The sequence below is a fragment of the Ptychodera flava genome, chromosome 12 (assembly GCF_041260155.1).
Source record: "Ptychodera flava strain L36383 chromosome 12, AS_Pfla_20210202, whole genome shotgun sequence".
Classification (NCBI taxonomy): Eukaryota; Metazoa; Hemichordata; class Enteropneusta; family Ptychoderidae; genus Ptychodera; species Ptychodera flava.
In genome coordinates this window covers 13,868,187-13,894,111 of record NC_091939.1, presented here as the reverse complement: position 1 = coordinate 13,894,111, position 25,925 = coordinate 13,868,187, and the positions used below count along the sequence as shown (strand labels likewise).

Here is a 25,925-nt window from a genome sequence, read left to right as displayed (position 1 = left end):
TTATTTCGAGGACACAGATATGTTGACATTGACAAAACTTTGAAAGCTTTTGTACATACTTATACTTGTAAATTTTATCAGAAAGATCAACACTGACATCTCTGTTAACGTCAAAGTGAACTCATTACTTCAGTAGCTGTTAAGTACAGTATAGTTTCTATATAAATTACTATCAATATACAAAGTATGTACATTTATTCGTTACCACAGTTTTGTCTAAAAGTCAAAAGTTTATTCTGGAAAAGATAGATTCTTTGTAGAATGCTTTTTAAAGACTATATATTTGTGTGTTTTGACATTACTAAATACCTCTTGAATAATCAAGTGATGATCTGAGTTTGCCTTCTTCTTGGTAAACAATGCCTGAGACAAGAGATATGTTTTTCTGAATTCCTGTCAAGGCTGTGTTCTGTGCCTGCATGGAAATTCATGGTTCATACGTAGACGTAGTAGCGGTCTCCGTCACTACCTTTTTGGTTTATCCTAAAACATTTTACTGATATTTGAAAGTCGTCATTACATGAAAGGTTTGGACATGTTCAATCTGATATTTTGTCAAAGCAGGTAACGGTTTTTTCACAATCTTGACGCTGTAGTCAAAGTAATGCCACATCATTGGTCAATTTATAAGCATTCTCGGGATATGGAATTTAGACATATATCTGTCAAACTAATTAACTATAGGAACTTAGATGTTTAACTTGTATATTTGCTATCTCGGCCACCTAGAATGCCATTATTCTGATGTTGAACTCTCAAAATACAAATATGTTTGCTCATCCGGATCCAGAGCAATAAATGTCAACTTGTACACAGACGGAAACAGATGATATAGTATACTGCAATTTGTTTATTGCTGGGTGGTCAAATATTTCACAACAGAAATGATGTTTGACCCAGTAAACGGGTACACTTGGCTGTATCTGACGGTGACATATTTTTGTATGTTAGATTGGATTTTATTTGCCATTCTTTCAAAAAACAGTACATCGGACATTATAAACATGGACAGTGTACACTGTACATACACTTTGTTTTTTTACAAAGTAAACCACGTGGCGTTTAGACATGTTTTTTTTTTCAAAGTAGAGCAAGAAACAAAAGTCTTGCCGACGGGACAAAATAATGGAAAATCTATTATAAGTTAATCTGATTTTTTTTATTTTAATTTAATTTTTTAATTGAGTTGCTGAGGATATTTCGACATGAAATTGAAGTAGAACAAGAAGTTACTTTAGTATCTTGCAAACATAGAAAATTAAGCTGAAAATAACTTCGACGGCAAACATTAAAGTTAAACACAGCTTTTAACATTATGTTGTTCGTCCTCTCTCTTGCTAAGCAATGAAACGAAAATGTTGTGTATAGCTTGTCAACACAACCTAGGTACTTGTATGAACGTTTGTATTTCGTTTATGGCTAATGTCCTTCCGACCGGAAGGTTCGTTGAGGTCATATTTGTCTGCATTACTCATTTGAATGGCTCACTTGATATACAAGTAGGTGATAAAAGCGCAGTTTAGAACAAGAAAAGTAAATGTTTAAGGTTCCTCTAGAAATAAAAAATACAGGCAAAATAATAGCAGAACAATAGCACCAAGCCATAATCTACATCATAGTCATACGTTCCATAGTAACGAACTCGATGTGACTACACATACAGCACAGATAGACAACCAACAAGTACCGGTTCACACAACAAAGTCGAATCCATAGAAAAAAATATATGGACCTCCGGTAAAGACAACCGAGAAGTGATGGCGGTGTTTCAGAAAGGTAAGGCCACTCCACATGTGGAACCAGCCATATATCAATCTGCAAGTCAAAATGGGAAGTGGTCTTTAATCTACAAAGAAACATGATCGATTCTATCAGTGATCAAGTGATCCATCATAATGTATCTACCTGCCACAAACAACATCGAACATCATGGCGATTTTTACCCCGAAATCATTCGGTTCATATTCAGGTGGGGGGGGGACATATAGACAACAAAGATAAAAAGAGGGATTTCTCCCCCGAGAGAGAGGTGATTTGCCACCCCCCCCGGCAACCCTCTCGTTGTCAGATGTACATACGCGACACTTGTGTGTGTGTTATTGAACATTATTAGTGACTCATTAATAATTGGCATGCGATTCGAAACTTTCGCATTGACAAATTGTCAGAGAGGGAGTGCAAGGGGTAACAGTTCGAACAGGAAAAGGGCAAATCAAAGATATGTCTAAAAATGTCACCGCAATAGGAACGATGCGAAAGCATTCACCGAGTGTCGTGTTGTTTTTTCTTGGTGATTAAAATATTTTTAGGCCAGAAATCCTGCGCAAGCGCTCCTGTTGACGGGACCGCAATAACAAAAAGACTCAACAATTTTTAAGTATTTTGCAAACATAGTACATTAAAGTAGACTTCACGAAAATGCTCAAAGCAGTAACTCATTATCGGTATTCATGGTGGAAATCACCTTGACTAAATAAACTTAGAGAATGCATTGATTGCTTTTGTGACAGAATACCGACACCGTGTATACTAGGTAAACCAACATACTATAGTGTGCACATTATCTCATGCACTCAGGTTGAAAATGGAAAAAAGGACACGACTCCTAATGGACAGCATTAACGCTCATCAGAGTCACTTAAGAAGCGAAAGACAGACGCTTCCTCCACTTGAAATACGAGATTACTTATTTTTAGTAACTGGATGTGGTTTCTACTTCACTTATGGAAAATTAGAACGAGTGATTATTTTGGTTCACTCATCAATTTAATCGAGGACATCCTTTCTTGAATGTACATGCTATGCCATGGTTATGTATCATGTCCCAAATTCTGACCGGCTTTGTAATTCCATTTCCAATATTCTATTCGCAGTTAATTTTGACGAGGGAAAAACTCTGGGTTTGCTGCTTCATTCTATCCTATCAGGTTGATTATTTCAGAAACCATTCCATTATCGATGGCAAATAAATATTCCAGGCGTGATATAAGTGACACAAGATAATCAGAGACACACAAAGATAGACTAAAATACAGGCAGATAGATAGACAGACAGACAGAGACTGACAGACAGACTGATAAGGACACATACTAATAGATAGGTTGACAGACAGGCAAATAGATAGATAGATAGATAGATAGATAGATAGATAGATAGATAGATAGATAGATAGATAGATAGATAAAGCGGCCTTCTCATCAATTTATATATCTAGAGTAATAAAGGAACGCAATTCCCGCTTTTCTTTTGTACTGTTACTGTCACAAAAGGAAGTCGTAAAATCGCCTCATGAGTCACTTGACTTGATAAAGTCACCATCATAAAAACTAGTCCGCACCTAAAATGCGGCAAACAAATGTGTGGGAGGCTACAAAGCTTGAATAAATAAGCCTGCTGCGATTTCGAAGAAGAACAAATGCGCAGACGACGATATGCAAATTGATTGTAGAGACTGAAGGAATAATTAATAGTCGGCAAATAAGCTCTTAAATTCCTCTTTAGAAAGTTGCACTCGTATGTCCCCTACGGTTTAGATTGTACCTGAAATAGAATATAATACAACCTTCTTATGTTCCGTCTCAGCTTTTTAGTAAGACAATAAACACCTGTGTACCTCAATAGGGGTCAGCAGGAGAGTTATTATTCAGAAGTTTAAGTAATGCGGGGGTTAGTATGCAATATATATAGACAGATTTATCCAACTGCAAATTAATACCAGTCTACATCTTCAATGGAAAGAACAAACACCTAGAACAGATCCAAATAAGCACTGTGTGTCAAATCACGGGATTAGCCTAACTGGGTCAAATCTCTTTGGTTCGCAGTTTTCACGTAACAGAAAGCATCAATTTTCCTCAAATTGCCTTGCTAGTGCTATGTCAACGTTGCTTGCATTGTACGTACCCGTATCCCAGATATTGATGGAGTGCACGCCAAACAGCCATCGCAAAAAAAAATATACATCTGTAGTGAGCACCGAACTCATTATGGACCTCCACAGTTCTAATACACTATATATAATGCAGCTGTGGGTTACAGTTGAGCAAATCTTCCTTCGTACAAGAAGTAGAATCAGATCTATATGTTTTTTTCACTTCATTCTAAATTCCTTGCGGCTTCCATTAGTGGTGGTAAAGAAAGCTTCTGATACCGATTATTCCAGCTAAATCTATCCTTCTTGTTACTTTTTCATCTTCAAACATAGCTAGTACACCTTTTTGTAGAAAACATGTCACTTACTAGTGACGTTGAAGGAGCAAGGACGTTTCTTTTTATGTACTGTTCTATTTTAGAGAACCGAAGAGTATATTCATGTAAATGTTAAAAAGACATAGACTACATTTGACCTAGTTGCTGAAGAGTTGGAAGTGATATTTTGTGGATACGGAAGAATGATCACAACCTTTTGCAAACCGACTTTCTCTCTCCTTTTTGTATTTCCTCAGAGAAGCAATTATCATTTCATCTCGTATACTTGCAGGCTGACTATTAGCAGTATGCTTAAGAAAATAGGTAGGTAGGTAGGTAGGTAGGTAGGTAGGTAGGTAGGTAGGTAGGTAGGTAGGTATATGTATGTACGTATGTATCTATGTATCTATCTTGTGCTATGTATCTATGTAAATATGTATCTATGTGTACGTGTACGTATATGTGTATGTATGTATATTGAAGGGGTTTTTTCAACATTTACATCGAACTGGAACTGCGTTAGTTTGAACATGATTTACATTTTATATATGCAAAGTAGCCGTGAGACGTTTTAACTTAAATAGATTGATCAATGCTGACTACATTATTACCATGGTAACGACTATTGTTTAAGGCGTGAAGCGGTCACGTAAGCAACCATGTTTGCCTCGCCTCATGAAGCTCTCGGCTCTCTTTTCCGAAGAGTGCCGAACATGCATCCTTCGGTAATTTTCGGATTTTCACCAATTGTTCAACGAAAGTATGTTCGACAAAGTTTGTGTTGTTGTTGTCGTGTGGTGCTGAGCGGAATTGACGTGCTGGCGAAAACGGGAGTGTTTTGAGCTTCAGGAAAGTGAGTTTTACCGTTTTCAAAATTCCTCTCATATTTTTATGAATATATAATAAGTGTGTTTGAACCAAATTTGAAAGTCTTTTATCGATACTGTCTGGTTTTACTCAATGGTTTACGGTCAGTCATACCGTCTTTTATACGTGCGTCAAGGAAGGACATGTTTATGAAACTGCTGGCGTGTTATGTTTTGATTGGCGTGAAGCAGTGTTTCTGGCCTGAGAGCTCACAAAGTAACTATGGTTGCTACGCGACTGGCAGTACGATGCCATCTCGTCGTATTTTTCGCATAATCTCGTACAATTATCAACCACAAACAAAGCCTGCAAAAAGTTTAATACCTTTGAAGCTCATTTTAATGTGAAAAGCCTATAGTCTACCGAGACGACCATGGAACAAAAGGCATGCCGCGTTACCAGTCTGTCTATGTTTGTCTGTGATTATTACTGAATATTGAGTTGACGACAGTTATAACTAGACAATTCAGCACATATGGAAGCTGATTGCGAGTATGAAGAAGTGTTGAAAAATACATATGAAGTTTGATAGTGTTCATATTTTGATATGGCGATCTTATTTAAGCATTCAGTCATCCAGTTATTTAAAATTTGAGTCTCGCAATACAAAGTCAAGTTGAAAAACCACGGCTCTTATGTAAGCGCTCCAATTACTTTTGTGCTCATTTTCCTATTGGACGACAGCTCATTCATCAGTCGTCTGTGGTAAAAAACGATATACCAGTGATAATAACGGCCCCCTCATCTAGCATCGAAGGTTATTATCCAAGCGGAGGTCATTTAGAAAGGAGGAGAATTCAAATGTGAACACAAAGTAAATTATTAAATATAGGCGTAAGTATGTAAGCATCATAACTTTTGACAGTTGGTCGGGTCTGGGCCTCGAATTTACGTTGCGTAAACCCCAGTTACAAATTCCGCTTGCTTCGTTACCTATGCTAAACTACGAAGATAATCCTTATCCTGTTAGCCTTCGACCTTGTTTATTGTAAACACTACAATGGCAGCAGGTTAAAGTGCAGGTATTATATAAACCCAAAAAATACTGCTTTTCTGAAGTTTTCTGTAAACAAAGTCGAAAAGTTGCTCGTTCTGTTGGCTAACGCCCGTGGTGTGAGTCCATCAAATTCGAAAAACATAATGTGCGATTCGGAAACACAATTACAGATTTACAACGAACGATGTGCATCTTTATAAGCTCTGCGAAGAACGAAATACATCTCTCTCTCTCTCTCTCTCTCTCTCTCTCTCTCTCTCTCTCTCTCTCTCAGATGTCTTTGTGACAGCGTAATATGAGAGCTTCGCCTTCCATTACTAGTAACCACGGTGGAAGCCTGGGAAGAAAGCCACAGAGGAAAAGCCGTATGGATACTTTCATATGAGAGCAAAATGTATTCACGATTTCACACGAAACGCATCAGTAACGTAAGTAAGATGATTTGTCAATTCCAAAGTGTATTGTGAAATGATCAATCTGGCAAACCGATACTGACAAGCATTTCAGAACGACCCCTGGTAGACAGGGTTGATGACGCATTCGTCAGTCACGTGACTCAGCAAACTCCACTGCCGCCGCCGTGTCGTGCGCTTCGACTGAAAACCTCAGTCTACTGCATTTACCACTGGCAGCGACATAAGCAGTGTTGTCGTCGTTTTGATGATAAATCCTTCAATCCTGGCGATTATTTTTGGTGCAATTTTCAGGGAAATCATCAGTAAGTATATCAGTAATCACACTGTTTTTCCTGAGCAAGATTCGAACCTTGTTTTTATAAATACCTGTTTGGACTATTTTGAGTTGTAATCGGAGGATATTGTGATTCTGTGATGGACGTGTGCCTGGGGCCAATTTGAAATCAACTTACCTTCGCTCTGCATGCATGCATTTGCACGACAACTAATGGACATCAGAAAGCGTATTTAAAACTTAAATGTCGAAGGGTTTTCATTTTACTCCGAGACAACTTTCTTTAAAGTACACTTTCCTTAAATATTTTTGTGTTGTTGCGAACCTAGACTTTGCCAATATCTGAAAGGGAGAAAGATGTTTTCAGTTTTCCCAGGAACAACATGAAGTTTACGTATCTCCGTTATAGAAAATTTCATCATTCCCTGTGAGACCGATTTTAAAGAAATGAAAACGTTTGCGTCATAGAATGTTGCAAATGCCCAGCTTGCAACATGCTTTGTGCGTTTGTGAATGCCCTCGGTGTGGTAGACATGGCAACAGACCATTCACAGAGCTCTGTTCACAACACTTGCTGCCGCCATTTTCATAGTGAAAAGAAAATGACAATCGCAGTGCTGAAAATCCCCCTCGCTAGGAAGGATCTATATCTCACGGCAACATATAATTTGCAAATGTCGTGACATGTATGATGTTAACTATCAAGGGCATCTTTGCATAATTTTTATTTTCAACATTTCTGTATAACACATTTACCTTTCTGAATAATATTGTTCACGTTCTATTCAGGTAAAACATTCATATTTGGCTATAAAGCATCAGGTTTCACGATAAACTATTTCTTCTCGTAAGCCACATTACGAACATGGAACAATGCGGAGTGTTTGTGGTCCCAACCTATACTTTCGTCATGTTTGCGATACATGCAAACGAGAATTTCAGGTAACTCCCGTGCGTTCGAAGGTCTCCATCAGTTTTGCCTCTGATCGATACTCTCTGCTGACGTCATTAACAAGGCCTGTCAATGTGGTATTTCGAGATTTCATGAGGAGACTTGAACTTTAAAGGTATACCGTCACCTGTTCCAATTTTTCAACAGTTGCCATTAAAAAAGAAAATCTAACCAATCAGGTGGCCGCTTTTTAAAAACAGCGCCCTCGCATGGGCATTTTGAACGCAAAGGAACGCCCCTTTGACCATATATGGGCATATTTAGATTACAGGTGACTGTATACCTTTAACTTAGCGGTAATAGAAATATGAATTTAGATTAAAGCCCCAGTGCTGCTAACTTTTGATGATAATTTCACCATTTTTATTTTGAATATGAACTATAATTCCTTGTTCTTCTCCCCAAAGAATGTTGATATACACAGTATCCAGCTTGTCAACTCAGCCCCTATGGTTGTAAAGTGCATTGTTATTGTTGAAAACTGACTTCTGGTCCGGACTAGAATTCAAATGTAAACAATATTCATGCATTTTACACATATAGACGCTAAGTTGACAAGCTAAATAGTGGGTGTTCCAACATTCTTTGGGGATAGAATAAGAAGTTGCAATTGATTTATAAAATAAAAATAATGAAAAAACCATCGAAAGTTAGCAGCACTGGGGCTTTAAGCATGCAAACAGAAAGACAAATAGTCTGCAAGCATGCACAAAGTCGACAGGGAAACGTACGAGGAGGTTAACGGGCTGAGAGTTTGACAGATAGCCTAGGTATGATCAATGGCTAGATCGCCATAAACAAAAAGCGTCAGCAGGAAACGAGTAGTGCAGGTTGCAAACGGTGAGTCCATGAGAATATGACCCTGCTTATCTGTATGCAGGGAATATCATTTCGGATTGTTTCCACGTAGACTTTCATGAACTTGAGAAGATGAATTTTTTTCGAACGCACGGGGAAATCTGATCAGTAGCATACAAAGTGCAATTACAGGCCATAGATATTCTAGAAAGTTGTAAAATCAGCGAGATTAGCATTATTGCTCGAAGACTTAAAAATTGAGCGGCGGAGGGAATATCTGGATAACTGGTAAAGCGACTATTGAAGCAAGACACTTAATTACGGATTGGGGAGATGAAGTGATAGTGATCCAGCGATACGATCAACAAGGGGCCCGATGAAGTCGTTCACCTGGTGGATGTGACTACATAATGCCGTGGATGGAATCGTACAATGAGGAATATAACGATTAAGCCTTTCTGTTACTCAGTCATTGTTGGAGTTCTATTGAGCAGGGAAATCCTATTTCTTACTGATTTTCTCCAGGTCATTTACTTCGCCGACACGCGTCAGTAATTGCAGCTTTTCATGGCAATTGAGCGTATATTTCATCTAGTTCACTAAGGCTTCATCCATTCCTAGCAGGGGTTTGGTAGGCTTCCTGTATGTGGTCTATCATTTTGTCTCAAACGTCCAATAAAGCATAAATGGACAACATCCACTACTTCATAGACAAATTCTGCATCCGTAAAATACAAGCTAAAAGTATGGTAACTCGTTCTTCAGTCACTGTTTTTTTTCTCAAAATTTTACCCGAAGCTCCACATATACCTACTGGTTGTTGACATTGATATTATTAATTAAAACACCGTAGACTAATTATAAGTTATTTTGTTATTACTTAGAAAAAAGACAAACTGCGTTTGAGTTCAATAATTGTGACCGTTTAAGAAAAAAACATATGTTGTTTTTCAGTTATGAATAACCAATAGTGGTATGTGTAGCTCGTATGATAACTTCAAGGACTGTATGAGGATTTACTATTGGATGGACTCTTTATTCTTTAATTCCAATCTATTACATTGTTGAAGCCACGCCTGAAGATAACATTATATAAAAACCCATGCTCCGACAACGCCACCAACTATAGCTCAATGTTCACACACCCAGGCAGGTGTGAAGCTGTGTATTAGGCGATATACTGGTTTAGGTTTGTCTAGCTGGAAATAAATACCATGAAATTGACGTCTTCGTACAGTCCATACTTTACAAGAGATCCTAAGTACCTCTCAGCTAGCGTAACGAGAAATCCTAAAGAAAAGGGAGTTATGAATTGTTGCAGCAAGTGGTGCAGAATCCGGTTGTAGAACAAATCGCAAAGACAAAGAACCGTCATCAAAGTAAGATGCGATGACGACGATAAGAATTGAATTGCAATAAGAAATAATGGGCCTGACCATTACATTTATTATATTACCATGCCCTGTCCGCATTTTAATTGGTCGAGCAAAACCAAGCGACTGCCAACAAATACACAGTAATGGTTTGTTTACATGCCCGTGAATATGAATAAACACAGTAACTTTACAGCTAAAACGAAAATTGTGATTTGTACAAAGATCATAATCAATCACAAAATAAAATGGAGCACTTGTGGGCCAAGTTTAGACACTTTTTAAAAAAATCTCCGGATTTACAAAATTTTAATAGCGCATGCACTACTCACTGACAAGTTCTGGGGCCCCGTTGTCGTTCGCATGGGCAATTTTCGTAAATTTTGACAACGGGACCCCAAAACTTGTGCAATACGCGACGTACTGTCACGCGAGCTGTTAAATTTTGCAAATCCGGAGATTGTTTTGGAAAAGCACAGACAAGGTGTCTAAACTTGGCCAACAAGTGCTTCATTTTGTTCTGCGATTGATTATGATCTTTGTACAAATCACAATTTACGTTTTAGCTGTAAAGTTTCGATGTTAATTTTATCATTCATATTCATATTCACGGGCATGTAAACAAATCATCACTGTCTATTTGTGGTAATTCAGGTGGTTAAGCTCAACCAATTAAAATGCGACGGACAGAGCATGGTAATATAATAAGCGATTAACTTGGAAATATGCTTTCTTATGCGTGTGATTAGATATCATTCAGATAACCCGTGCCCTAGACTGAAGATACATTAGTGCAATGGATTTTTATAGGCAGTACTATAGGATTGTTTCTGATGGGCTTGCAAAGTAGCAAAATAAAAAAAAAGGTATAATTTGTGTATTTTTCAAACTCCCGAAATCTAGATAGTCGATTTTAAGAAGTGTATGAAAAGGACACTTTAATCCCGTGACATTTTTACTGCAGTTCAATATTAACATATGTCCAATATGGTGAATCATTCTACACTTTCACCGTAACGCTTCTATGTGAACCTTCTTCAAACATCCTCAGCTCAGTTTGTTTAGATAACTACAGACTCTATGGATCATTATGATTGAGAACAAGTGGCGAGTAAATTTGATTGTGTAAAAAGTTGCGTGGACACCTTGACAAAATTTAATGTTGCATTACCGTGAATAATTATATAGTTAACGGCTACATACTTGACCTTTAATGTGTCTCAGCAAATTGGTGCAAAATTTTGAGTTGCTGCCTCCTATCGTCGCAAAATTCTAAAGAAAATACGGAAAACAGTCATACGCCGTATGGTACACAGGTTTTGTGTCTCAAATTTCCGACGTGAAAGGATATTTAATGTAACATTCAACTTTTGTGAACGACCTCCGGTCGATGAATACAACCTGTTTCATTATTAACAGTGACTGTCCTGGAATTAAATCAACACTTCATATTGAAATAGGTTTCCATCGACCGGATCCCCGCGATTTCTTGTGGGTCGAGGCAGTCATTGAATCAATTCACTTAATTTAGAGATGTGTTAAACCATGGAAACGAATCTATCTGAGATGAAAAACCACACACGTCATAAAACGTGCCCTGCTTAAGATGTTGCAATGACCTTTCAGCTGGGTGATAGTAATCCGATCGATGTGCGCTCTGCTTAATACCTAGAAATCCACATACTAACATAGTGTCTTGGGAGTGTCGTTTGCATCCGCTTAAACGAGACGGTGCCGTCCAAGTCATACTCAAAGGAAACATTCTTGTCCAGGTCTTTCATCTTGTCAGTTCGCTGAAAAATTTATCTGTGACAGAACAGCTAAGGAGTGATAGCGTTTCCAGTTCTTTTTAAATTTATCTCTTTTTTTCCTCAAAAACTTCAAATACTAGGAAGAAACAAGCGAATGCAATGTCACTTTGGATAATATTTCGTTCTATGTGTCCAAGTGGATGGATTACACAGAGATATGTCTGTAAAGATTCCAATAGGTATATATGCGACATATTTACTATCCTTTGCATATTCGCATGGTGGCATTCATATTTCAGTTCGACACCTGTTGATTGTTAAAATTAACACATGCAGTCCCATTTAGTGGTTATTAGTACTTTGTCTTGTCCGCACATCTTTCATACATCTATACACACTATCTTTAAAGTAAATAAGAAAAAAAATAACGTCAAAAGCTACAGTTTTATATGCCTTAAACTAAACTGGGACGAGCTGGTTACAGACGTATACGCACTGCCTGCCATGCAGATTATACAATCTATACAATATCATGTCAAAAAGAGGCGACTATAAACATTGTTCAAATGTGAACTAAAATTTCATGAAAACCACACTGTCACTCGGGCAATTTTTACACGCTGATTAAGTGGGCGTTTCGACGTGCCTTCCAAACGGAAAAGAACACGAAATCTTAGTGTCACAGAAATGCCCTAAATGACGACAGGTATTTAATTTGGATGCTACTGGCTTTCAACGTCAGTCTACGTGACTCATCGTTCTGTATGGTTATTTACGAAATGCCGCATACATAGGGGTGTTATTATAGACGCATAGCGTTGAGGTCAAAGCCTCCTCTCTACGATGTACATGATTATAAAACCCAGTATGTTGAGAATAATCTGGTTATTGTTCACCTTTAAAGCCGAATTTTACCGAAGGTCAAAGGTATCGAAGTGTGTAGCACGGAGATTCAACTCGGCGGTGCAGATATCGTCGTTCAGCAGATCTATTTCTCAAAACTTTACAGTTTTTGGACAGGGTCTTTTGTTTAATATGTGATCGTGAGATAATTCTAAAGAAATAATCAGATTGTTCCATGTTTCCGAGTTGTTTACATAAAAATACCACCCAACAATAACACCCACGTTTATAGGACGCCGCGTTCTCTGACACACAAAACTTGCCTTGGGATTATAATTACATGGATTAAAGGCTGTATAATGATTTATTTATTTATTTATTTATTTATTTATTTATTTATTTATTTATTTATTTATTTATTGCCTTCCTCTCTAAATACGTTGAATATTCTGGTGTATGACCTCTACCAAGAATTGTGACACCTCAAAGCCTCATTAGTTGTACAGTTTGGTTTTTGTCAGTTACGGTACTAGTTTCATTTATAAAGTTCAGTTGTTTTGGTTTTTGTGCTGTGTTGATTTTCTACATCGTAATGGTTCAGCTTGTCAACAAAATCAGGGGATCATGTGTCGCCGGCTCTTTCATTGATTATGGTGCGGACATTTATTCATAAGTCAGCAGTAATGTACTCTGGACATACATTAGCGTTGTCTACTATTATACTGAGTACTAGCATCTGGACATAGATTAGGGAATTAAAGGGATATAGTAATTGGAACTGAGCTCAAAGGTCGTATGGACCAATACGACCAACGTAAACACTGTAGCTAAGGTATGACATGTCTGTCATAATCTACATCGTATAATTTAAATGTTGCAGCTATGATGATGAGGTGCATCTAGATATCGTGCACGAAATACATTCATTGTAAACAAGAAACTCACACAGGCGCAGTTCTAACGACTGTTCCCTTTAACCGGGAAAAAAAAATTGATGTAATGCTCTGGACTCACTAAAATACTGGAAAAACATCCTAAGTTACAGCCCCCTCGCCTATTACATATCATTAATGAGTGCAGCGATATTTAGTAAATTACTAAATTACTAATGCAATGATATTTTCAGCCGAACAGTGTACTCATATTAAAATAGGTAAAGGCTTCACCATGTTAATTTTCTAACACCTAAAACCGAAAAGGACTAATCTTCGTAATGTTATTGGTCTGTATGATCTTTGCAACAAAGATAGCAATACTCCAAAATGTGTTATCATAAAAAATAAACACTTGGTAAGCAAAGCTTTGCTTTCGCCATCCTCTGTCACTCCCTCATTACAAGGTATTGATAGAGAAACGAGTATGCTATACCAATTTCACGAAAATTTGTCCTGCCTTCGTTTAAAAAATTAATTTGCAGAGATAAGTGGAATCAAGTAAACATCATCTTAAATACGTTCTAAGAAGTCAATTTCTTAACAGTGCGCATGTAAAACTCTCTCTCTCTCTCTCTCTCTCTCTCTCTCTCTCTCTCATATCCATATTGTTGTCCATTCAGAGTTCATTGCGGTGTGATGGGCAAAGTTACGTGATTAGACAAAGAGCGCTTTCATTTCTACACAGTGACTTCAGTTTTACCACAAGTATGTATCGCACTCGTTCGTTTTAGAGAACCGCCAAACTCAAACAAATGGAGTCTCGAATAGTCGCCAAGTATTTTTACCTCGGGGGACAGATATGGTGTTTACATCGCAAGCGACGAATTGCATTGTATCTGCACGTCTGCTTCAATTTGTTGGCAGATGACACATGCGTAAAACTTGAATGGCTGCGATGCGAAGTCTTTCTTGAGACGTAGACATCTGCGAAATGCAGTGAAAATGGCCCGAGGTTGTTTTGGAGTAATTTAAGGGAGAAATGTGTTTGTATAACATACTCTTCTGCCTTTGATGACCTGTACAACGTCTACGAGACGTTGACATCTTGTGTGTGGTTGAAGTCAGAAAAAAAACACTCCGAACGGCGTCGAAAGTCGAATGGAACCTTGTGCATCGTTTATGCTAATTTCTTTTCGTGTCTATGACGGGACCATTAAAAGTTTTTTTGTGACAACCTTCGAAGCAAAGAAAGACTTTAATAACTTTGAAGCATTCAGTAACGAGATGAAGAATCCCCAGTGGAGTAGATGTCTGCATGATGCTCTCGACAGCCATACGAGAAGCTTCGGAAACGATAGTGCCAGTGTTATGTCTGTTTTGAAAAGACCGCGTATTCCCTGTGGTACATCTTCAAAATGGAACTGTACGTTATATTCATTCAGTCGCATGACCAGACCTTCCATCAGATGTCTCTAAAGGCTGCAAAAAATTAGAATTGAGTATCACAATTGACCGTATTAATTGTGTCTTTACGTTCCTTGGAACATTTAATCGTTTCTAACATGATTAATTACACGACTAATTACCACGAATAAAGCAAGCCTTACGTGTTACGGTGTTATCAAAGATCAATCAAAATTTACCACTTAATATGCAAGTCACTGCAAATCTGTTGAACCATTGCGAACAGCTTGCATTATTCATATCCGTACGGACTGCTGTTATGTTACGTGCACAAATTGCCCTAGATCGAATAAACCAAATCCATCGCAAAACCAGTCAGGTGGAAAAGACATTGTAAATATTTGACTGAATGGTGACGTCAATGTTTTGAGCTACTCTGGATCGAAGCTGGCACAGAGACAGACAGACAGACTGATTGACAGACTGGCAGACAGACAGTCAACAATGGACGAATGCGCTCTATACATGTTTGAAAATTATCGTCCAGTAAATGTGCGACAAACTGTGTCTTTTGCTGTTTTTTTAAATCATTAAAAATATCATGCCATTTACTTAAAACATTAATTACCAAAACACCATGGTACCCAATGATGAATTCATTTAAACCTTATTTAAATCATGAAAACACAATTTGCCAAAACAACCCATAGATGGTAAAGTTTAAATGCGAAATGTCCTTTGTCACTAAAGACTCAATTGAATGAAGGTCAGCACACTATTTATGGGAGAAAGGGGGAATATAATAATCATACAATAAAAGGCTTTATTTTCCCAGCTGCGCTGTTGTTCATCGTTCAAAGCAATATTTACTACATGTTTACGAATGTACCGTCAAGATTTAAAAATCTGAATTGCGGTTCATTTGCGTTATGGCATGTAGTTATTCTAAAATCGCATTGTTTATCATTCCATGACGTTAAGATTATACACAAAATGTCATTTGCATGTGGCTGACTAAATACCCGCGGGAAAATGTTGTGAGCATCGCATGCTAGTGTCGCCATTTTAAACAAGTTGTGGCTCTTTTCTGTCAATAATCGAGACAAATCGAGCGTACTGCCAGAACGGGATGTCTACATTTCGTCAGAGACAGTTTTGCACTCGAACATCGACTGTTATTATGGCGCCAGGATAAAAATTCGATTAAATTCGACACACAATTTCCCCAAACAGGTCGGAATATTATTATATCACACCTTAACAAGTGTCAAAATATCAAGTCTCCTCTGTCACATATATCTAAATTTCACCGTTATGTCATGTATTCAATGAATGATACTGTCGCCGAATTGGAGTGAAATGACAAAATATTTGCATATTTACCTTGTTTCTCTGCCATTCCGAACAAAAATCGTCTAGCGGCCAAGTCGGGGTTACCCACTCAGGGATGGTATAGAAGCTGAAAAGATTTAATACTTGAGGTCACACAAACGTCAAAACCATTTTTCCGCCATCAGTAACACAGAACATAAAAGTTTGCCTCAATACGAAGCGCAGGGTCAGTGAACCTGAAATCTGCAGGTTCCAAGATGACATTGACAGATTTGTACATCAAGCGTAAAGGGTGTTTACAAAACTTATTAATCAATTGATTGAAATCATGAGTAATATGGCACCAACAGGCAAATGTCGGGATAGAAGGATCTGTAGTCAGGATCTGTAGTCAGGTAATAAAATAATAAAATTTAGGTATAAAACAATAATAAAAAGGTATTTGACCATCAGTGCCTTTACAACATTCCAAAGTCTGTGTTTGTGTGTTTGTTGGTGTACATAAGGCAGGATTCATAATTCAGTGCAACAGTAATGTCTGTATGTAAAACCATCCTTTTTCCGACAAGCTATTACCACTCATCCTTCGCGGACCAACCAATGATCAGACGACGAAGTGACAGATAACTGTGTTTGAGCGATGAATGGTGCTTGCCTGACAACAGCTCTCGGTGAAATGAGACCAAAACGAACCAGCGTTTAACTGGTGCGGAAATGAGACCAATGCAGAATGCTTGCCAATTTTTCTGATTCTTACGAGAACTTGCGAGACTTCCTGTCCGCTACGATTAACCCCTCTTCCTGTTATACAATCTGGTTTCCTTGTTCTCGTAGATAGCTCCGAGGCACGTCACCTACGTGTTTCCTGATATGCAAGCGCTGTTGACAGGATAGGCAGAATGAAACAGCTGGAATGCAACTCCTTGATCAATTCGATGATGCCCCGATTTCCCCTTAACCTTACAATGTGTGACATAATAAATGATACATACATATTGTTTTATATCGCCCTTGTTGTTTGCGTTTGTCGTTGTTGTTTTTTACAAATATTGATGAGCACCCGGTGACGTAAAATTTAATGCCGTACTTTCTTTATGTTATTTACTTGACACCGTTCCTCTTCAAAAATTTAATAGACGTCATTCTCTGAACTATTTTATCACAGTATTTTAAATAAGTTCAAAGTGTTGGTTCTTCTAAAATCCTGACTGGGCTGTCAAAGGTTGGAGTACCGTTTTAGTGACAACTAGAGCGTGTGTGAATGCTTCCGTTTCTTCCCAATCCAGCTTGAAGATATTATCACGAACATTAATCTTCAGCTACTGGCTTTGGACAAGATTTTTGTCGTTTTGGTATCATTTCAGAGCTTTGTCATATTGATTGGCAGATTTGAACATGCTACAAAAAGGGAGTCGACTCGAGTGAATGCATATTTGGTACCGCTGCAAAATAGTAAATGGTGACATGAGTTCTGGTATCGACCAGAAATGTGTACTAGCGAGTTAGCGGCTATCCAATCAAACTGGAAAACTTGGCGTGTAGAATAGAGTGTATATGCGTTCATGGTCAGCGCGCCCTTTATTCCTTAATTTTATTCTTACACCTCCGTTCATTTGACGTCAAATTTCAGACATTTGTATTGTTTACATTTTACGTCTGATCGTCAGGACTTTAAGGACAATGTAACTTTTATGAACATACGAAGAGTTTCAGATCTTCAAATTTTATTCAGAATACCCACAGACAAATAGTATAGACAGATTGGAAACGCATGCATGCCTTTTGTTCCATGGTCGTCTCGGTAGACTATTGGCTTTTCATATTAAAATGAGCTTCAAAGGTGTTAAACGTTTTGGAGGCTTTGCTTGTGGTTGATAATTACACGAGATTATGCGAAAAATACGACGAGATGGTATCGTACTGCCAGTCGCGTAGCAACCATAGTTACTTTGTGAGCTCTCAGGCCAGAAACACTGCTTCACGCCAATCAAAACATAACACGCCAGCAGTTTCATAAACATGTCCTTCCTTGACGCACGTGTAAAAGACGGTATGACTGACCGTAAACCATTGAGTAAAACCAGACAGTATCGATAAAAGACTTTCAAATTTGGTTCAAACACACTTATTATATATTCATAAAAATATGAGAGGAATTTTGAAAACGGTAAAACTCACTTTCCTGAAGCTCAAAACACTCCCGTTTTCGCCAGCACGTCAATTCCGCTCAGCACCACACGACAACAACAACACAAACTTTGCCGAACATACTTTCGCTTAACAATTGGCGAAAATCCGAAAATTACCGAAGGATGCAGGGTCGGCACTCTTCGGAAAAGAAAGGCGAGAGCAACCTGAGGCGAGGCGAACATGGATGAGTTACGTAACCGCTTCACCCTTAAACAATACCCGTTGCCACTCTGTCTATGTATCTCTGTGGAATACCTAATCACCGCGCCAATCCCTCTAAATAATCATCGCGCGCGGACGATGAATCTTTCAATAAGTGTATGTCGTTTTGATGTTGATCTGTATTCAAGTGTTTTCAAATTGCCAGTTTTTTCTAGTTTCTTTGGCCTCTCGTTGATGGGCTTTATCCTATGGAATATATTTGATGCTTATATTGTTTGTTTTTAACTGTGCCGTCAAGTAGTTTTGTTTCGAAGTTGTTTGTTTTCATTATACTTCATTTCGATGCACAACGGATAGATAGTGGGTCTCGTCACTTGTGTGCCACCGGTAAATAAATAGATAAGTAAGTGAATACATAAATAATAAATAAATAAATAGTATCATGCTTGTGTGCAAACAAATTTAGATATTTTCAACTGTTAATGAGGGCCTCATGAGTGACTTTAAATGATCGATACATTGGTCACTTTCGTGAATGTGTGCAATAGAAACCATGTTCTCCAATATTCATTCAGTCTCATACAATTACTATCTCGGGTCAACATAAATTGTGGGTTTTTTAAATCAAATATAGAGTTGCAAATATTTACACCATATAAATGTGTAGCAGACATAATAACGACAAAGCTATGAGCAAGTATATAATCTTTTGTTTACACGGTGGAAAAGAAATCTCTCTTCTCCGAAAAACGACTTGTATTCATCCGACCGTGTATACATGACTCACAGCACACTCACTAAGGATAAACCGATTTGTGGTACTACCCCCGCCCCCAGCTCATCGTCAGTGAAATATGCACTAACTCTGGAACAAATTTGAAAGAACGGAAATTGTTCCTTGATACTTGTTCCGCCATTCTTTGAATTACCCCCGGCGATGAGAGACATCGTTTATAGAATGTTTAGTACCTGCCCTCTTGCTGATGGTGCTTCAGTTATGAAAATGGTCCATCATCTCACTTTTTAAAACTACATCCTAGCATTTTCCAGAATCATATTCATCGTTACAAGGACCGTTATCATCGTCCTTGTGTATGGATCTACAAGTTAATTGGTTTATTTATGATGATTACGACTCCTTCTTTCCTCATCAAATTATAACGTTTGATAATTGTTATTGATCTACAGCTAAGAAAGGCCTACATTCTTCTCAATGATTCAATCTATCCTTTCAAGCTAATGAAAGTTCCCATCGCCTTTTATTGCCTTGGTTCAGACCGGTCAGTTCCGTTTGTAGTCAACAATGTTGATCTTCCCTAAACAGCGTACGAGGAGAAATGATGGCCATATGGCTATTGGATAGGCAAATTTGTTTCCATGCGAAAAGAATATGTTCATATAATTTATGTATCCGCCTTCAAACAGAAAATGTAGTTAACCTTAAGTTAATTTCTCCTTTCAGATGCAGTAGGGCATGTGATACCATGAAATGTGTATTCTGACTAATGCAATCTGCTCTGACGTAGTACTAACCAGTGATTCAGACTGTATGCTTACCCTGTAAAACGCTATCTCGATACTTCCAAATTTACATTTCACTCTTGAAGGCATTTTATACCGTTAAAAACTGTCGTAAGCTCTCGATTTTCAATTGACGCAGAAGTTTACGCGATTCGATTAATACAACACTAATAGTTTCGTACATGGTAACAGCGTCGTAGAAGTGATCGTTAAATGAGATGAATCTTAGACTATTGTCCATAATGTTTTCAGTTGCGTACTTCACTGCGAACAAGTTCAGCGCCAATTGCTAGAAAAAGCACGTGTCCACGTTGCAGCAATACAAAGGATCCGACCATAAGATATTGGAAGGGGCGGTCCAATACGGGGGGGGTCTGCACGGCGAAAACTGACGGCGAAAATTTGACGTCATATCGCCTTTTGAAAAACAAAAAAATTCACATGAAGGTGGACCGAAAAAGTGTGAACTTTTGGAAATAGCAATGCATCGAAATTTGTAAAAATGTGAAATTGTTGATCTATCACTAAATATTGACAGTCCTCCGTGCAGTAAAGACTAATTGTTCATTGATGGCATGACCCCCTTTTGGCGCTAATATGATTGTCTAACATATAGTGTTTTAACTTTGACAGTGTTCAAGGGCGTCCATTTGATGTGGCGCGTTAAATTGAGTTCACCACTAACAATATATATTCAGTATGTAGACGACACGTGTCTTCAAGGCTTTCGTGTAACCTTTATGCCTTGGGCACAACGTCAGTTATTGCATTCTTAATTATCTTCAAAAACACTGTTACAGTGATAGAACATGAAAGATGCAATATAAAATACATCCAAGTTGACACGAAGCTTCCTGTCTGCCTGTCTTTCTTTGTCCCTGTCTCTCTCTTCTTTTTTGCTCTATGCTTAGAAAAGAGGAGAGGGTAGCTTATTCGGAATACGTGAAACCAAGCTAGACTACGTTGCTCTGGGATTCTGGAATGGGATTATCAAATTTTTCAAAGAAAGGTCTGGAGTTTTGATTTTGCCAGACATAAAAAAAAACAAAAATACAGGTAAAAAACCCAAACCAACTGATTATAACAGTATTCCGTAAAAGTGTTAAGAGTATGTTACAGCTAAGAAACAATTATAATAACCGTAGGAGATGACTTAAAATTGTGGTCTTCTTCGACATTGAGTTTCGATACATTCTGTTCAAAGGTCTTTTAATATTCATATGTACGATTCATATATTGTCCAAATATGTTGAATCGTTTTACGTAAATCTTAACATTGTCGAAGTGCGGTTTTACTAAACTCGCCGTCCCTCATGGAAATTATTGCAAAGACGATAATGTCATTACAAACAAATGACAAAACGCTGAACTCGAAAATTGAAGTAGGTCGCCCTCTTTATCAACCGCGAGCGAATTTTGCGTTAAGCCTGGGTGTAAAGTTTTGCATGTGTGCAAGTTTGCAATAATATTCCATTTAGTTCTAGCGATTGGCTTCAGTTAGCATTTACCAAAAATACCATCAGACAAAATTAGAAACTTCAAAATGACTGCTTTGTCTTCATATTTTTCCCCCACATTTTTCAGTGTCAGCGAATTTAATTGGGTCACCTACGTACGGCTGTTCAAAGTCACATCAAATATCCAAGCCTTTCAGTTGACCTTTCAAAATCGTTGACAAGATCTTATATGCTGATATTTTTATTTTGAATAAATGCACCTAGAGTTAAAGCTCCATTAAGTGTACTTAAGTCGTATTGCTCAATATTTTTTTATCTCTGTAAAGAACAGTGTCTTTTTGTACTCCTAAAATGATATCCAGATACCCAGTTTTGCTAAATGAATTGTAATACAGTCCCTATGAGTGCAATATGCAATGTTATTGTTGCAAACCGAATTTTCGTCAACAATAATCGACGACACCATATTTACGATCTATGTACAGGTAGGAATGAGTACTTTGTATTTCAGCACATACAGAGGCGAGAAGAAGGAAATAAATTTATTCATTCATTGGAATAAAGATATGTCGAAATGTTCGAAGTTACGGCTATTATTGCCCATTTTTTAAAAGTAGCCTGGGAAGCAGATAAAACCGCGTGTCACGTGTTGATTCAACGTGTAGAGTTTATGGAAAAGCTTTGCCATTGGAGGTTGCTCTCTAATCATCTCCTAGTTTCTCATCCAGGTAACCTATTAGTATTAAACCTTCTCAATGCTTATTACCAAAGGGCAATTAATGATTCAATTTCATCCCGTCCATTGACCCTGTGAAAATAAGTGTGAGGACCATGAAGGCGATGGAAATGTGAATTGGGGAAGAGAAAGAATAATTGATAAATTTTAACTGAAAGTGGATCATTTTCAACTATGAATGAAGAAGTATTCTTTTTAACTTGTAATATGTTAAGGCTGTTATTTATCGTTCTTCACACCATGCTTTGGTTATCTTTCCTACAAGTGTAATCATATATCTGTGAAACCTTAAAAAGTTCATTTGAAACATTTGTCGCTAAGCTGCTGACGAATGAGATATCGGGCTGTGGTCGATATTGTACAAGCAGTTGCTCTTCCGCAGTAGATCCGTCGGCTTTTACAATCCTTTCCCGTACATTATTCAAAACCAAAACGCATACACGTATATGGATATACGTACATGCAGCGGTGAAATTAGTTCAAAGTGGATTATATTCATCACAGTATTCTATTGTCAAACGAATCGTCAAATGTAGGGACGACAGTCAACATCATCCGGGTCTGTAGTCAAACTCGTCGCTTTTTCGCGAAAAAATAACAATTGAAACGTCAGCCTGTTCAGTGTCACGTGACAATCACACAAAGCAAGGTCTGCGTACACGTCACTCTTCTCTCTATTCTCACATTGGTTCTTTTCTTCATAACAAATTTGTAGCGACAAGTGGACTTCCGGTATTGCCATGGTGACAGCTGATTCCCTACTATCCTTTGTAGGGCGAGGCGGGAGGCTCTAGAGTTATTTTCATCGACGACGCTAGAGGAACCCACAACTCATCGCACGTAATATCATTTCAGCTCTTCTCGCTTTGGTAACCACGGAACTCAGGTTGCGGTAAGGTTTCGTTCATCTGCGTTTTAACCCTACGTTCACGGAGCTTTCATCACATCAAGACCAACGGATATTGAATTTTCTGGTGAATATTCTTGCCGGATTTCCGGAATTTGTGTCCATAAAGGTGTACAAATTTTACAGACTGAGTCTCTTGAAAAAATATGATGATTCACAACCTTGAAAATTTGAAGGACGGCAGAGACAAACACAAAAAGTTGAATACATATTGAATACATTGCTTCATGAAAGATACCGAAAAAGCTTTCAACGTGAGCATAGACCAATTTGCAGTGAGGATTTCTTCCGTTTGCCTCAATTATTTTTTTTTATATTTTACCATTTTGTTGCCAACTTCTTTCCCATTCGGCTTCAATTATCGAAATTAATTTAGAATATTCAATGAATCAATATTGGAGTTGACCCCTGCGCGATAGCATAAACGGTCAGGATTATTCGTCTAGTCTTTTATATATTTCGAAGAATTATCAACCCTTTTCTCATATCGGTCACATTTTAATCTGTGGATTGTACGTTTTCTATTCCAGGAAGGGCGACACTGCTCCCCATTCGAAGAATTTTAATCAGTTTTACGTCAACTTAAACAGAGCGTAACGTTAAATAGCTAAGCACTGGATTATACACATTAATTGGACGCAATTGAAGTATAGAAACTGGTATTGAAGGCGGAACTCGACGCAACAGTAGCGCGTCCAAATGTGACAACAGCGTCCATTTGAGATCACTGCCTGAGAATTTTTACATTTTACGTTTACATTTACAAAATACGCCAGTGCATTCACATTTGACTGTTAACCGGGTGACGCAGCGCCAGGATAAAGCTGACATGCAGTAAAGTGGATTTCTCTTGTCATACTGTTGTTATCGCCATAACTACATGATCAATAATAACTGTCATTTACAAATTGTGGGAATGCTTTGACTGTGATTCGCTGACCACAGCGTCGGGAATACTTGTCGTCGCCATGCCGGCACGTTTTTCCGTCGAGTTCTACGTCAACTTAGCCGTCGAGATTCCGATAGCCATTTTCGCCGTCGGCGGGAACGCGCTTGTCTGCTGGGCGGTGTACAGAAACAAGCACCTGCGATGCGTCACCAATTACTTCATCGTGTCGCTGGCTGTCGCCGACCTGTGCGTTGGACTCTTTGCCATCCCGTTCTCCTGGGTCACTAGCATCGGTCTGCCGAGGGATTTTTACGCGTGTTTATTGTTGAACTGCTTCATAATCATCATGACCCAGAGCTCGATCTTCAGCTTGCTGGCCATAGCCATGGACCGCTTCTTCGCCGTCACCTCTCCTCTGAAGTACCGCCGACTGTTGTCAACGAGGCGGTGCATCGCGATCATCATCGCTACATGGTTCTTCGCCTTCTTCATCGGTTTGGTCCCGGTGATGGGATGGAACTTGGGACCTCCTCCAGAGCCCAGGTGCTACTTCGTGGAGGTAATAGACATGGAATACATGGTGTACTTCAACTTCTTTGGCTGTGTTTTGACTCCGCTGATCCTCATGATTTTTATCTACATACGTATATTCCACACCGTGAGACGGCAGCTACGAAAGATGAAGGAGATGTACGCAAGTCAACCCGATGCCGCGGCTAAGCACCTCGCCGCGTTCACGCTGAAAGAGGTCAAAACGGCCAAGTCATTGGCCGTAATAATGATCTTATTTGCCGTGTCCTGGCTGCCATTGCACATACTAAACACCATTAACCTGGTTTGCGAACACTGTAACGTGCCTTACCCGTTGCTGTTGAGTACAATCATGTTGTCTCATGCAAATTCGGCGATGAATCCGATTTTTTATGCCTTCAGCAACAAGGAGTTCAAGTACACTTTCGTAAAGCTCTTGGGGCGACTCGTCAAATTCGACTCTTTCTTCGAGAGCGGCAAGAGACAGGACCCGAACGCCGTGGATACCGACTTCAGCGTTAGCTTCGTAATGCAAGACCTCAAATCGGCTTTTCCTTCACTAGGCCATCAGAGGACTCTGCACGCGTCAAGTCGAAACACTAACGGCCCCGTGATCATGGAACCGTGTGCGGTCACAGAATTCGAGTATGACGAAGGGATCCTGCCCCCGGGAACACCAGCGACACCGACGGGCGAAACATCGATGACAAGACTGGACAGTGCAGGGGTGATCTCGCGTGCCGAAACGTAGCATGCATCTCCTGCAACTAATTATATTTGCTCATGTAATGATTACGTAAGTGGTCATTCGAGAACTCACTTTTAGAACAATAACGGCGTACCTGTGTAACTATCGAAGTACTGACGATCATATCTCGTTTTTATGGTTTGTTTTCTTCGTTCGTTTTTCTAAAAAAAAAATATCTCTCTAATTCTCTCGCCGTTACGCAATGTGACATCTGTATGAGTGTACTTTACATCAAATAATTTGTCAGGCTATTTGAAACGATAATACAAATTAAAGAGCTTGTTATGAAACTAATTCAGTCCATATCTTTGTTCAATACCCAGACCAGAAAACGGAACCTCTGAGAGTTTCTGTGTCGTTTACCGTATTTTAAATTGTACATACTTGTAATGGTATCGATAATAAGTTTATTGACTCTTCAACGCCTCTCTGGAAAGAGAAAACGTAATTAATCCATGGGTTACGAACAAAAGGCAATCGCATGGGAACATCGTTATTCAAGACGACACCTCAATGACGTCACCCCTCGTGCAATAGACATATTATTGTCACACTCTGAAGGCAATCGTTCTATAAATTGAAATGAAAGCGACTCTAACGAACACAGGCGTCAGATATAGCACCGACGGCCAAGTTTTGAATTGCAGCTGACAATGTCAGTAGATATTTATATTTGCACAGACAGCGCGAAACTGATTATCTTGATAATTTAA

General features: G+C 38.6%; 1 protein-coding gene across 2 annotated transcripts; it reads left to right on the top strand.

Moving 5' to 3' along the window:
• Positions 1–6,651: 6,651 nt before the first annotated feature.
• Positions 6,652–25,506, top strand: LOC139145073 (adenosine receptor A1-like). 2 transcript variants are annotated; one of them, XM_070716015.1, is made up of 3 exons: positions 6,652–6,771; positions 22,853–23,029; positions 23,575–25,506. In XM_070716015.1, the coding sequence occupies exon 3, from the start codon at positions 24,013–24,015 to the stop codon at positions 25,213–25,215; it is 1,203 nt and encodes a 400-aa protein (XP_070572116.1). In that variant the 5' UTR covers positions 6,652–6,771; positions 22,853–23,029; positions 23,575–24,012; the 3' UTR covers positions 25,216–25,506. The 2 variants fall into 2 exon arrangements, with proteins under 2 accessions (XP_070572116.1, XP_070572117.1); XM_070716016.1 differs by having other exon boundaries at positions 6,667–6,771; positions 22,853–23,111.
• The last annotated feature ends 419 nt before the right edge of the window (positions 25,507–25,925 follow it).

What these genes read in the sequence shown, in the direction of transcription:
- LOC139145073 (XM_070716015.1), top strand. Translation starts at nt 24,013, where the DNA reads ATGCCGGCACGTTTTTCCGTCGAGTTCTACGTCAACTTAGCCGTCGAG.